This window comes from Chiloscyllium punctatum, chromosome 12 (genome assembly GCF_047496795.1).
Source record: "Chiloscyllium punctatum isolate Juve2018m chromosome 12, sChiPun1.3, whole genome shotgun sequence".
Lineage (NCBI taxonomy): Eukaryota > Metazoa > Chordata > Chondrichthyes > Orectolobiformes > Hemiscylliidae > Chiloscyllium > Chiloscyllium punctatum.
The window spans coordinates 36,393,427-36,407,182 of record NC_092750.1 but is presented as its reverse complement, the minus strand read 5'-3'; the positions used below and the strand labels follow the sequence as shown (position 1 = coordinate 36,407,182).

At 41.3% G+C, this 13,756-nt stretch overlaps 1 protein-coding gene across 1 annotated transcript in view; it reads left to right on the top strand.

Annotated features, from left to right (window-relative positions):
* Positions 1–13,756, top strand: part of dnah12 (dynein, axonemal, heavy chain 12) — a 278,731-nt gene that overhangs the window by 201,256 nt on the left and 63,719 nt on the right. The window contains exons 49-52 of the mRNA XM_072582341.1: positions 10,659–10,835; positions 12,931–13,062; positions 13,405–13,494; positions 13,610–13,750. Coding sequence (XP_072438442.1) covers positions 10,659–10,835; positions 12,931–13,062; positions 13,405–13,494; positions 13,610–13,750 — 540 coding nt within the window. The remainder of the gene's footprint in view (positions 1–10,658; positions 10,836–12,930; positions 13,063–13,404; positions 13,495–13,609; positions 13,751–13,756) is intronic.

Sequence of the window (13,756 nt, the reverse complement as noted above, 5' to 3'; positions counted from 1 at the left end):
TTTTCCTTAAAAATAAACAGACTTCTCAAGATTTATAGACCAAGAAAATTGTGTGTACACTTCTCTGTATGCTCTTGACTCAGATCACAGAATCATAAGATAAATAATGATCCAACACAGGAGGTAATTTGGCTGATCATGCCTTTGTTAACTTCACGCTTCTTTTCCCATGCCCTACAAATGCATTTAACCAATTCAATTTTCAAAATTCTTATTGAACTTGCTTCATCCTTTTAAAAGGAGTCTTTTCCAGATCCAGGCAAATTAGGTTCTAGGATAGCTCAATAGAAATGCACTGGCAGACATTTAAGGGGATATCTCAGAACATACAGCACAGATACATTGCAATGAGTAAGTGGGACACTGGTTAGTAAGGTTAGATCTCATGGAATACAGGGAGAACTAGCCATTTGGATACAGAACTGGCTCAAAGATAGAAGACAGAAGGTGGTGGTGGAGAGTTGTTTTTCAGACTGGAGGCCTGTGACCAGTGGAGTGCCACAAGGATCAGTGTTGGGTCCACTACTTTTTGTCATTTACATAAATGATTTGGATGCGAGCATAAGAGGTACAGTTAGTAACTTTGCAGATGACACCAAATTAGAGGTGTAGTGGACAGCGAAGAAGGTTACCTCAGATTACAACAGGATCTTGACTAGATGGGCCAGTGAGCTGAGAATTGGCATATAGAGTTTAATTCAGATAAATGTGAGGTGCTGCATTTTGGGAAAGCAAATCTTAGCAGGTCTTATGGACTTAATGGTAAGGTCCCATGGAGTGTTGCTGAACAAAGAAACCTTGGAGTGCACGTTCATAACTCCTTGAAAGTGGAGTCACAGGTAGATAGGATAGTGAAGAGGAAGTTTGGTATGCTTTCTTTTATTGGTCAGAGTATTGAGTACTGGAGTTGGGAGGTCATGTTGCGGCTGTACAGGACATTGGTTAGGCCACTGTTGGAATATTGTGTGCAATTCTGGTCTCCTTCCTATCGGAAAGATGTTGTGAAACTTGAAAGGGTTGTGAGGGTTGGAGGATTTGAGCTATAGGGAGAGGCTGAAGAGGCTGGGACTATTTTCCCTGGACCATCGAAGGTTGAGGGATGACCTTATAAAGGTTTACAAAATCATGAGCGGCATGGATAGGATAAATATACAAAGTCTTTTCGCTGGGATCGGGGAGTCCAGAACTAGAGGGCATAGGTTTAGGGTGAGAGTGGAAAGATATAAAAGAGACCGAAGAGGAAACTTTTTCACACAGAGGGTGGTACATGTGTGGAATGAGCTGCCAGAGGAAGTGGTGGAGGTTAGTACAATGCAACATTTAAAAGACGTTTGGATGGGTATATGAATAGGAAGGGTTTGGAGGGATATGGGCCGGGTGCTGGCAGGTGGGACTGGATTGGGTTGGGATATTGTCAGCATGGACGTGTTGGACCGAAGGGTCTGTTTCCATGCTGTACATCTCTGAGTCTATGACTGTAAGGGATGGATCCACATCTATGGTTAGCTAGACATTTTGAAGATAGAATCAACATTAAAGAAAAAACATGTGACAGGTCAGAAGATCGCACATTGAAGGAGTGACAGGAATACAGAGTACTGAGTTAATGGTAAGATTATTGGTAGTGTGGATGAGCAGAGACATCTCAGTGTCCACATGCATAGATCCCTGAAAGTTGCGACCCAGGTTGATAGGGTTGTTAGGAAGGCGCACGGTGTGTTAGCTTTTATTGGTAGAGGGATTGAGTTTCAGAGCCATGAGGTCATGCTGCAGCTGTACAAAACCCTGGTGCAGCCACACTTATAGTATTGTGTACAGTTCTGGTCATCGCATTATAGGAAGGATGTGGAAGCTATGGCAAGCTTCAGATAAGATTCACCAGGATCTGCTATGGACAGAAGGTCTCATGAGGGAAGGTTGAGGGACTTGAGGCTGTTTCCTTTAGAGAGAAGGTTAAGAGATGTAATAATAGAGACATACAAGATGACCAGAGGATTAGATAGGGTGGACAGTGAGAGCCTTTTTCCTCAGATGGTGCTGGCTAGCACGAGGGGACATAGCTTTAAATTGACGGCTGATAGGTACAGGACAGATGTCAGAGGTAGGCTCTTTACTCAGAGAGTGGTAAGGGTGTAGAATGCCCTGCCTGCAATAATGGTAGACTCACCAACTTTAAGGGAAGTTAAATGGTCATTGGATAAACATATGGATGATAATGGAATAGTGTAGGTTAAATGGGCTTCAGATTGGTTTCACAGGTCAACACAACATCAAGGGCCAAAGGGCCTGTACTGTACTATATGGTTTTTTGTTCTATTTTCTGTGTTCTATGTTATTGAAAGGATGTTGTGAAAGTTGAAAGGGTAAGTAAAAGATTTACAAGCATGTTGCTAGGGTTGGAGTGTTTAACCTATAGTGACAGGCTGAATAAGCTTGGGCTGTCTTCCCTAGAGTGTCAGAGGCTGAGAGATGAACTTATAGGAGTTTATAAAATCATGAAGGGTTTAGAAAGGATGATAGCCAAGGTCTTTTCCCCAAGTTGGCAGAGTCCAAAACTAGAGTGCATAGGTTTAAGGTAGAGGGGAAAGTTTTAAAAGGGACATAAGGGGCAACTTTTCCACAGAAGTGCGTGTATGGAATGAACTGCCAGAGGAAATGGTGGAGGCTGATATATTTACAACATTTAAAAGGCATCTGGATAGATATATGAATAGGAAGGATTTAGAGGGATATGGGCCAAATGCTGACAAATAGGAGTAAATTAATTTAGGATCTGGTTGGCATGGACGAGTTGGACCGAAGAGTCTGTATCTATGCTTTACAGTTCCATGACACTATGATTGCTTTTACTGTCTGAAACTGGTTTTAGTGATCTTAGTATATATGTGGATCCATAACTAATTCAGAATCTATATCTATAATTATTGATTATTGAGATGTTCTTAACTATGTCTTATGCACATTGTACAGAGTAGGAGTGGCGTTCTGAAAGGTAGTGTGCTTCCAATTAAACCTGTTGGAATATAACCTGGTGTTGTGTGATTTTTAACTTTGTATACCCCAGTCCAACACCGGGATCTCTAAATCATGCACATTGTACAGAACTGCTATTCTTCTACTTAAGCCTACCTTAATCAAATGCAAAATGTTATTATATGTCTTATGCACATTCAGCAACCTTGAGTAATTTACTGTCAGCTCTATTCTGCAGCATTAGTTATGGGCAACCATTGGCCATTTTGTCCTGTACAGTTATGGGCATCCCTAACACATTGTAAGACATTAAGAAGAAAATCTAATACTACAACAGAAAATAGAGAGAACCGAAGATGAATCAGGACAGTCAACAGTTAAAGAAAAGGAGAAATAATTCATACCCATTTATGTTTTCAGTAGTAGTTTACAGACTATATAAAGTCACTCCATATCTACCCATTCTTATCTTCACAACATGCTTTATTGTCAAAATCTTTTACCCATCCATCAGCCTTGTGTTTGCTAACATATGTTGCCAGTGCTTCAATCTTAAAATCCTCATCCTCGTTCTCAAATTTCTGCACGGCTTCATTCTTCCCTGTCTCTGGCCTCCTCTAGCCATATTTGACCTCATCTGATTCTACCTCTTCTGCTTCACTGAGCTAATACTGCAAAGGTCATGGCTCCTGACAACATTCTGGCAATAGTACTGTAGACTTGTAGAGGAAAACTAGATGTGTCTCTAGCCAAGTTCTTCTAGTATAGTTACAATACCAACATCAAGCTGGCGATGTGGAAAATTGCCTGGGTATGTCCTGTCTACAAAAAGCAGGACAAATACAACTGCACCAATTACTGCCCCAGTAGTCTACTCTCAATCATTGATTAAGTGATAGAAAGTGTCTATGGTGATGTTCACTCATGTTTGCACAATATTCATCATTCGCCAATTCTCAGACAATGAATTGGCCTGTATCCAAATGCAGGCAAGAGTAGAGTGGTGCTGGAAAAGCACAGCAGGTCAGGCAGCGTCCGAGGAGCAGGAAAATCGACCTTTCGGGCAGGAGCCTTTCATCAGGAATGAGGCTGGAAGCCTCGGGGGTGGAGAGATAAATGGGAGGGGGTGTGGCAAGGGGGAAGGTAGTTGAGAGTGCAATAGATGATTGGAGGAAGGGGTTAAGGTGAAAGGTCAGAGAGGCGGATGGAGCGGAAAGGTGGGAAGGAAGATTGACAGGTGGGACAGGTCATGAGGATGGTGCCGAGCTGGAAGTTTGGAACTGGGATAAGGTGGGGGAGGGGAAATGAGGAAACTGGTGAAGTCCACATTGATGCCCTGGCGTTGAAGGGTTCTGAGATGGAAGATGAGACGTTCTTCCTCCAGGCATCAGGTAGTGAGGGAGTGGTGGTGGAGGAGGCCCAGGATTTGCATGTCCTCGGCAGAACGGGAGGGGGTGTTGACCCAGACTCATTCCCCTACATTCACCCCTGACTAATGCACCTAACACTTACAGCAATTTAGCATGGCCAATTCACCTGACCTGCACATCTTTGGACTGTGGGAGGAAACCAGAGCACTTGGAGGAAACCCATGCAGACACAGGGAGAATGTGCAAACTGAAATTATGATGCGGTGAGGCATGACTTAGGATGTGTGGATTGTAAAAATAGGCTTCAAGGGAAGGACATAAATGATATGTGGGGCTTGTTCAAGGAGCAGCTATTGGGTGTCCTTGATAATCCTTGATAAGTATGTACCAGTCAGGCAGGGAGGAAAGGGTCTTGTGAGGGAGCCGTGGTTTAATAAGGAATTGGAATCCCTTGTAAAAGGGAAGAGGGCAGCCTATGTAAAGATGAGGCGTGAAGGTTCAGTTGGGGCGATTGAGAGTTATAAGGTAGCCAGGAAGGATCTAAAGAGAGAGCTAAGAGCAGCAAGAAGGGGACATGAAAAGTCCTTGGTTGGTAGGATTAGGGAAAACCCTAAGGCTTTCTATAGGTATGTCAGGAATAAAAGGATGACTGGGGTAGGTATCGGTCCAGTCAAGGATAGTAGTGGGAAGTTGTGCGTGGAGGCAGAGGAGATTGGAGAGACACTAAATCAATACTTTTCATCAGTATTTACTCAGGAACAGGACATTGTTGCTGATGTGGATATTGAGTCACAAGTGATTAGAATGGATGGCTCTGAGGTATATAGGGAAGAGGTCTGGGGAATACTGGAAAGGGTGAAAATAGATAAGTCCCCTGGGCCTGATGGCATTTATCCTAGGATCCTATGGGAAGCTAGGGAGGAGATAGCAGAGCCATTGGCCTTGATTTTTATGTCGTTGTTGTCTACAGGAATAGTGCCAGAAGACTGGAGGGTAGCGAATGGGGTCCCCTTGTTCAAGAAGGGGAGTAGGGACAGCCCTAGTAACTATAGGCCAGTGAGTCTCACTTCTGTTATGGGCAAAGTCTTAGAGAGAATTGTAAGGGATAGGATTTCTGAACATCTGGATAGGAATAATGTGATCAAGGATAGTCAGCATGGTTTTGTGAAGGGCAGGTCGTGCCTCACAAACCTTATTGAGTTCTTTGAGAAGGTGACCAAGGAAGTGGACGAGGGTAAAGCAGTAGATGTGGTGTATATGGATTTTAGCAAGGCGTTCAATAAGGCACCCCATGGTAGGCTACTGCAAAAATTATGGAGGTATGGCATTGAGGGTGCATTAGAGGTTTGGATTAGGAATTGGCTGGCTGGAAGGAGAGAGAGGGTAGTAGTTGATGGTAAAGGTTCATCTTGGAGTGCAGTTACTAGCGGTGTTCCACAAGGATCTGTTTTGAGACCATTGCTGTTTGTCATTTTTATAAGTGACCTGGAGGAGGGGCTTGACGGCTGGGTGAGCAAGTTTGCGGATGATACGCAAGTCGGTGGAGTGGTGGACAGCGAAGAAGGATGTGGCAGGTTACAGTGGGATATAGATAAGTTGCAGAGCTGGGCAGAAAGGTGGCAAATGGAGTTCAATGTAGCTAAGTGTGAAGTCATTCACTTTGGTAGGAGTAATAAGAAGATGGATTACTGGGCTAATGGTAGGCTACTTGGTAGTGTGGATGAGCAGAGGGATCTTGGTGTCCATGTACACAGATCTTTGAAAGTTGCCACCCAGGTAAATAGTGCTGTGAAGAAGGCATATGGTGTACTGGGCTTTATTGGTAGAGGAATTGAGTTCCGGAGTCCTGAGGTCATGTTGCAGTTGTATAACACTCTGGTGCGGCCTTATCTGGAGTATTGTGTACAGTTCTGGTCGCCATACTATAGGAAGGATGTGGAGGCACTTGAACAGGTGCAGAGGAGGTTTACCAGGATGTTGCCTGGTATGGTAGGAAGATTGTATGAGGAAAGGCTGAGGCACCTGGGGCTGTTCTCATTGGAGAAAAGAAGGTTTAGGGGCGATTTGATAGAGGTGTACAAGATGATTAGGGGTATAGATAGAGTTGACAGTGAGGACCTTTTTCCGCGTATGGAGTCAGCTGTTACTAGGGGACACAGCTTTAAATTAAGGGGAGGTTGGTATAGGACAGATGTTAGGGGTAGATTCTTTACTCAGCGGGTTGTGAGTTCATGGAATGAACTGCCAGTATCAGTGGAGGACTCTCCCTCTTTATGGTCATTCAAGCAGGCATTGGATAAGCATATGGAGGTTATTGGGCTAGTGTAGGTTAGGTAGGCTTCAGTCGGTGGAACATCGAGGGCCGAAGGGCCTGTACTGCGCTGTATTTTTCAATGTTCTATGTTCCACACAGACAGTTGCCCTGAAGAGGGAATTGAACCTGGATCTCTGGCCCTGTGAGGCAGCAGTGCTAACCACTGAGCCACCGTGTCGCCCCTTAAAGAGTAACCCACCAGATCCATTCCCCTACTACTCTGTATTTATCCGAGAGGAAATACACATCCCTGAATACAAATTATGGGTTTTTTTTTTAAGCATAACCAATTCACCTAACCAGCACATCTGTGGACTGTGAGAGGAAGCTGGAGCACCCAGAAGAAACCCACGCAGACAGGCGGAGAATGCGCAAACTCCACACAGACAGTCACCCGAGGCTGGAATCGAACCCAGGTCCCTGGCACTGTGAAACAGCAGTGCTAACTACTGAGTCACTATGCCACCCCTTTGTGCAACTCAAGTTCCAGGCCATGCTCACGTCCAACAAGAGAAAATTCAACCGTCACCCCTGGCAATTAATGGCATTAACAATTCTGAATCGCCCAGTTTTAACTTTCTGGGAGTTGCTATAGACCAGAAATTGAAATTTACCATATGAATATGAATTTACCATATGAATTTACCATATGGAGTTTGCACATTCTCCCCGTGTCTGCGTGGGTTTCCTCCGGGTGCTCCGGTTTCCTCCCACAATCCAAAGATGTGCAGGTCAGGTGAATTGGCCATGCTAAATTGCCCGTAGTGTTAGGTAAGGGGTAGATGTAGGGGTATGGGTGGGTTGCGCTTCGGCAGGGCGGTGTGGACTTGTTGGGCCGAAGGGCCTGTTTCCACACTGTAAGTAATCTAATCATCTAATCTAATACTCGTCATATGGAAACAATAGCTACTAGAGCATGTTCAAGACAAGGAATTCTGATTTCTTAAAGCTTGTCCATCATCTACAAGGTACAAATCATCAATCAAATAGTTTCCTAGATGAGTGTAGCTCCAACAAAATTGAAGAAGTATTGCTAGAAAAAGACACATTTTGTCAAAACTTTTTAATTTGCATTCATTAGGATTATTCACAAGAATCCTATTGTAAGTACCAATGAAGCGTGAAAATATATTCTATCTGAGGAGAATGATGATTGGTTGGCAAGTGGACTCTGATTGGTGGAGGTGCTGCCATAGAGAATGGACTAGTTTTATAAGGATCAAAGAATAACTGTAAAACTTTATTTAAATTTTAAACAAGCAAGATTGATTCTGATTAGTCAAGGTATACCCTGAGAATTGAACCAGAGAATGGCTGTCATCTATTTTGTTAACTTGAAATGGGCACAATGTCTGCCTGTGTTCTTTCTGTCTGCAAAGACCAGACCCTGTGTATTGAAACATGTAACTTCCACTACTTACAAGTGTGCTGCTCTGCAAATCCAATGGGCAATCCAAAACTGGTTGTTAGTATAATTATTCACACACATGATATTATCCATCATATATTGTGGAAATGAAGAATCACATCTAATGTTGGACACAGTGTTCTGAGTTTTACAAGCATCAGTTGGTTGAGTACAGTCAGAACCTTGCCTGTGTGAACAGCCAATGGATATGTTGATTGATATGATTCACACGTATTTGAGATGTATGGCCTGCACACCAGCATTAAACTGGCAATGAAATTCATATTCCAAGTTACCTATTTGTGTGATAGGAAAAATGTTTTTGACCTGATGACAAGGTGCTGTTCATAGCCAATACCACTCATGTTGTTACTACATAGCAGTGTGAAACAGCTTTCACCTGTTGCTCAAAGATTTGAGCTGTTTTACCCTTCCAGAGTAATCTGAGGTGGACTGGGCACTTTTCAGGACAGAAGATGGCAGCCTAAAAAACTTGTATATAGTGAGAAGTGATCTGAAAATGATAACCATTATCCCACAGTATATCCCCTTTTCCAGGTAAGAAGGCTGCTGTTTTGGGCCTCAAACTAAAGAAAGACCGACTTTATTGGCAACTTCAAAAATAGGCTTGAGCCATTTGTTCATGGTGCATGCTTGATGCAGATGTGAATACTGGACTTCTGATACTTATTAACTATCTCCATTACACAGACTGATTTTAGATTTATTTACCTTAACTACTGAACTGTTTTGAAAATTGCTTTCTGTGATTTGAGTCCCTAGGGTTCCAGCTAACAGCACCCTGCTACTTTTATACATCCAGGTATAGATATTTATCAGCACCCAATGCCTCACAACGTGAAAACATCTAAGATTTAGTGAAAATCTCTCTCCAAAATGAATGTCTCCAGGTCATGAATTTGTTCATGAAATCTGATACCCTAACAGATTCTGATCTGGAAGTGCCTAGGTGGTCCTCAGAGTTGTTGCTTTCTTGGAAAGCACTAGATACAATGCGAAACATTGTAGGCTTTTATTCCTACTTTCCCTGGTCCATCAGGTTAAGTCTGGATATCAATTACCTCGGCAGTCCTGACAACAGAATGTATCCAATTGTTATTTGTTAAAGCAAGATGTACAACAAAAATACTGCAATTATATTAATACCTCACAAGTTTACCCATATAATACTTACAATCACAAATGACTCAGTTTACATGGACATGTCTGACTACAGACTGAAACATGGTCAGCCGCTCCTTCTCAAACTCCAGTCTCTGATCAGACAACCCTGTTCTGAGCCAGCTAACAATCTTTGTAAGGCAAGCTTTCTTTTACCCTTTTCCATATATGCAGCCTATGTATTCAAACTTTGTTACTATTCAACAAAATGATCACTTTTAGCTCGCAATTTTAGATCACAAATGTGTCATCTACCATGGCTGGTTTGATCAATTGCTCATTGGGACTTGCTTGTTTACCCTAGAAAGAGGCTTATCTCTCAGCTTTAATAAACTTTGACCTCAGGTCAAATTACCTCAATTGCATGACATTTACACAACACAATTTTATGATCAAATATCCTGTTTAGCTGACAAATAGTCAGATTATCATCTAGTTCCCTGTGTCTTTAATAAACACAACTTCAGCCCAAACACACTATGTCACCAGTTCAATTCATCTCCTCCTGAGTTGTATACACACATAGCTCTTCGGTGAATGTAGCGTTAAGAGCAGCAACCTTTCTAATCATCAGGTCATTATCTAACCAATTGATTTTTTAACAGAGCAAGATTATTAAAAATTTTCTCATTTCATTTCAATTAACCCAGCAAATTTTAGGTTCATCCCTACAATACAGGACTTGTAAAGCTACATAAATGGCAGCATTACCCTTTGAATAAAAGCTAAAATGCATAAGCATGATCTAGTCCATTAAGAAAACATATGGTCATAGTTACATTTGTTAAATATACTATGTTTTTACTATGCTGTCTTTGGAAGTCCTATCTAGCCTTTCAAAGCCTTCACCTACTGTTTGCTTATGATTTCCAGAGTAGGAAAATAATACAGGCTTTAGATTTTTAGTAATGATGTTCCTTCCTCAGTTGCTGAATATGGACCAGGTTTTCATCTGGAATTGGAAATGATACTATTCTTAGAACCTGAATTGTGAAGACATTTGTCCTAAATAAATAGATTCACCCTTTGATTTTAATAATGATAGGTGCATTGTCTCTAAAGCAATGAATCCTTGTAAAGCAAAGTCTTTACAGCAATAATCTTTTGCAATGTATATTTCTTTAATCTCTAGATGCTGACAATGAAAGACAATGGAAGGAAAGAGAAAGCAGACACTATCTGTTGTAAAGGATGTAAACTTACAGTAGTTACTTACTTTGGCCACCCTGTTAGGGTCATCGGTCCTTTTTTTGGATTGTGTCATAATTACTGCAGTGGTGAAAGATGTATAGGTCCAGAAATATCTTAAAATATCTTAAAATTTGAAACTGTTTGATGTTTTTGGTAAATGATAGTTTCTTAATAGCAATTGAAAAACGTAAATCTGTATTCATATTGTTTATTTCTCAAGGTCATCGAGGTAGAATCTGCAGAGGTGGAGGCAAAGAGCAAAGTTGTAAAAGTAGACGAAGAAGCAGCTACTGAGAAAGCAACTGAAGCCCAGGCTTTGAAGAATGAATGTGAGAGTGAGCTAGCTGAGGCTATTCCAGCTCTGGAAGCTGCACTTTCTGCGTTGGATACTTTGAAGGTATCTCAGATCGACATAGCAAAGAACTTTGTCTTTTAGTATGATCTTCTAAAATGTAATTTGGAGCTTAGTAGTCTTTAAAAAGTGATGAGTTTTATGCATATACTTGAAGGAATTAATTATTTCATAAAATAACAATTGTTAATTATAAATGGCAAGCAAATAAGAATTGGAAGACTTGAAAGGGCTCATAATTGAGATAAGTATCAACTTCCATCTGAAAATGAGATGTAAACCAAAAGTGGCAAACTCCAAATATGAAAGAGTATTTGATTTAGGTTTTCACAAAGTGCAGATTCTTAGACTTACAAGCAGCATTCTTAAATTCTTCGTGAAGAAATGGTGCAAGGGATATTTTGCCACTTTTCAAATATTCTGTGCGTGTTTTCTCTGCATACTGTGGGTCATCGCTAAGTACTGCCAAAGAACTTAGAATGTTTACAGATGGGAATGGACCAGCTTGTAAATCTATCCTACTCCAAATATTTGATTACCAATGTGGCTTTGGAAAACTATGAATCTGTGGGTAGAATACATTTTGAAAAAGCAGCATTCTTTAATTGGTGTAATTGTCAATAAAAACACTGAGACTGCATAATTTGAACAAAAATTTGATAGCAAATTGGATAACAAACGAAGAAGATGTCTCAAAATGCTTCTCAGAGGTATAATCAATAAAATGATTGCAGTATTATAGGACTGTATCAGTTTGCAGAGATAGGGAAGAATGAGAACATACAGAGATTTAAATTCAAGGATCAGAGTTCTAAACTTACAGTGTTGCCAATATAGGTCAGTGGCAGCAGATTTGATGAAAAATGGAATGTATTATTTTTATAAAGAAGTATATTTTGGAAGTTCAAAGTTTGTGAGAAGATTTGTAGCTCGGGTGCTCATTATTGTGGTTCTGTTCGCCGAGCTGGGAATTTGTGTTGCAGACGTTTCGTCCCCTGTCTAGGTGACATCCTCAGTGCTTGGGTGCCTCCTGTGAAGCGCTTCTGTGATGTTTCCTCCGGCATTTATAGTGGTTTGTATCTGCCGCTTCCGGTTGTCAGTTCCAGCTGTCCGTTGCAGTGGCCGGTATATTGGGTCCAGATCGATGTGCTTATTGATTGAATCTGTGGATGAATGCCATGCCTCTAGGAATTCCCTGGCTGTTCTCTGTTTGGCTTGTCCTATAATAGTAGTGTTGTCCCAGTCGAATTCATGTTGCTTGTCATCTGAGTGTGTGGCTACTAAGGATAGCTGGTCGTGTCGTTTCGTGGCTAGTTGGTGTTCATGGATGCGGACTGTTAGCTGTCTTCCTGTTTGTCCTATGTAGTGTTTTGTGCAGTCCTTACATGGGATTTTGTACACTGCATTGGTTTTGCTTATGCTGGGTATAGGGTCCTTTGTCCTGGTGAGTTGTTGTCTGAGAGTGGCTGTTGGTTTGTGTGCTGTTATGAGTCCTAGTGGTCGCAGTAGTCTGGCTGTCAGTTCGGAAATGCTCTTGAAATATGGTAGTGTGGCTAGTCCTTTGGGTTGCGGCATGTCCTCGTTCCGTTGTCACCAAACATTACATAGGACAAACAGGAAGACAACTAATGATCCGCATCCATGAACACCAACTAGCCACAAAACGACACGACCAGCTATCCTTAGTAGCCACACACTCAGATGACAAGCAACATGAGTTCGACTGGGACAACACTACTATTATAGGACAAGCCAAACAGGGAACAGCCAGGGAATTCCTAGAGGCATGGCATTCATCCACAGATTCAATCAATAAGCACATCGACCTGGACCCAATATACCGGCCACTGCAGCGGACAGCTGGAACTGACAACCGGAAGCGGCAGATACAAATCACTATAAATGCCGGAGGAAACATCACAGAAGTGCTTCACAGGAGGCTCCCAAGCACTGAGGATGTCACCTAGACAGGGGACGAAACATCTGCAACACAAATTCCCAGCTCGGCGAACAGAACCACAGCATATTTTGGAAGTATAAGTTGAGTTTTACTTTTATTGCATTTAAACATTATAAGGCAAATGTCTGATTAAACACCAGTAACTGTACAGAAATATATTTTTTTCAATTTGCACTTTAGCCATCTGACATCACAATTGTTAAGTCAATGAAGAACCCTCCGCAGGGAGTTAAACTTGTGATGGCTGCTATTTGTGTCATGAAACTCATCAAGCCAGAAAAAATCAATGATCCTTCTGGAAGAGGAGAAAAGGTAAAATCTAAAACAACAAGACATTGAAGTAAATACTCCAGACAAAGGACACCATTTGCAAGCAAGCTGTTTTTGTATTATATTGTATTATATTTACGATTATATTTATTTGTGTGATATTGTCTCGTATTTTAGGATATTGTGTAGACAAATCAAAGAATATTCAAAGAACCTTTAGTGATTTGTCATAATGGTTTGGACAATGGAGAGTTGGAAGTTAAGATTAATTACATATAAAATTTGTTTGATAAAATTCATTTTCACCTCTTTCCTAGCGCAAAAACCTGGATATGAAAGTAGACGTTGAATTATTAAAATGTTTCCACTTGGTTTATTTTCAAGATCTTAGATTACTGGGGTCCTAGCAAGAAGTTGCTGGGTGACATGAATTTCCTGAGAGATTTGAGAGAGTATGACAAAGATAATATTCCAGTAAGTTTTATTTGTCCATTTTTGCATATGTTCATTATTTAAATGTTTTACATTAGTCAATTGTCATATGAATGTTGTCATAGAATGTGAGCCATTACATTTTTCCCTTGGACAGGTTGCTGTTATGCAGAAAATACGTACTGAATACCTCACCAATCCTGACTTCGACCCACAGAAAGTGGTTAAAGCCTCATCTGCAGCAGAAGGTTTATGCAAATGGATCCTTGCCATGGAGGTGTATGATCGTGTCGCAAAGGTAGTG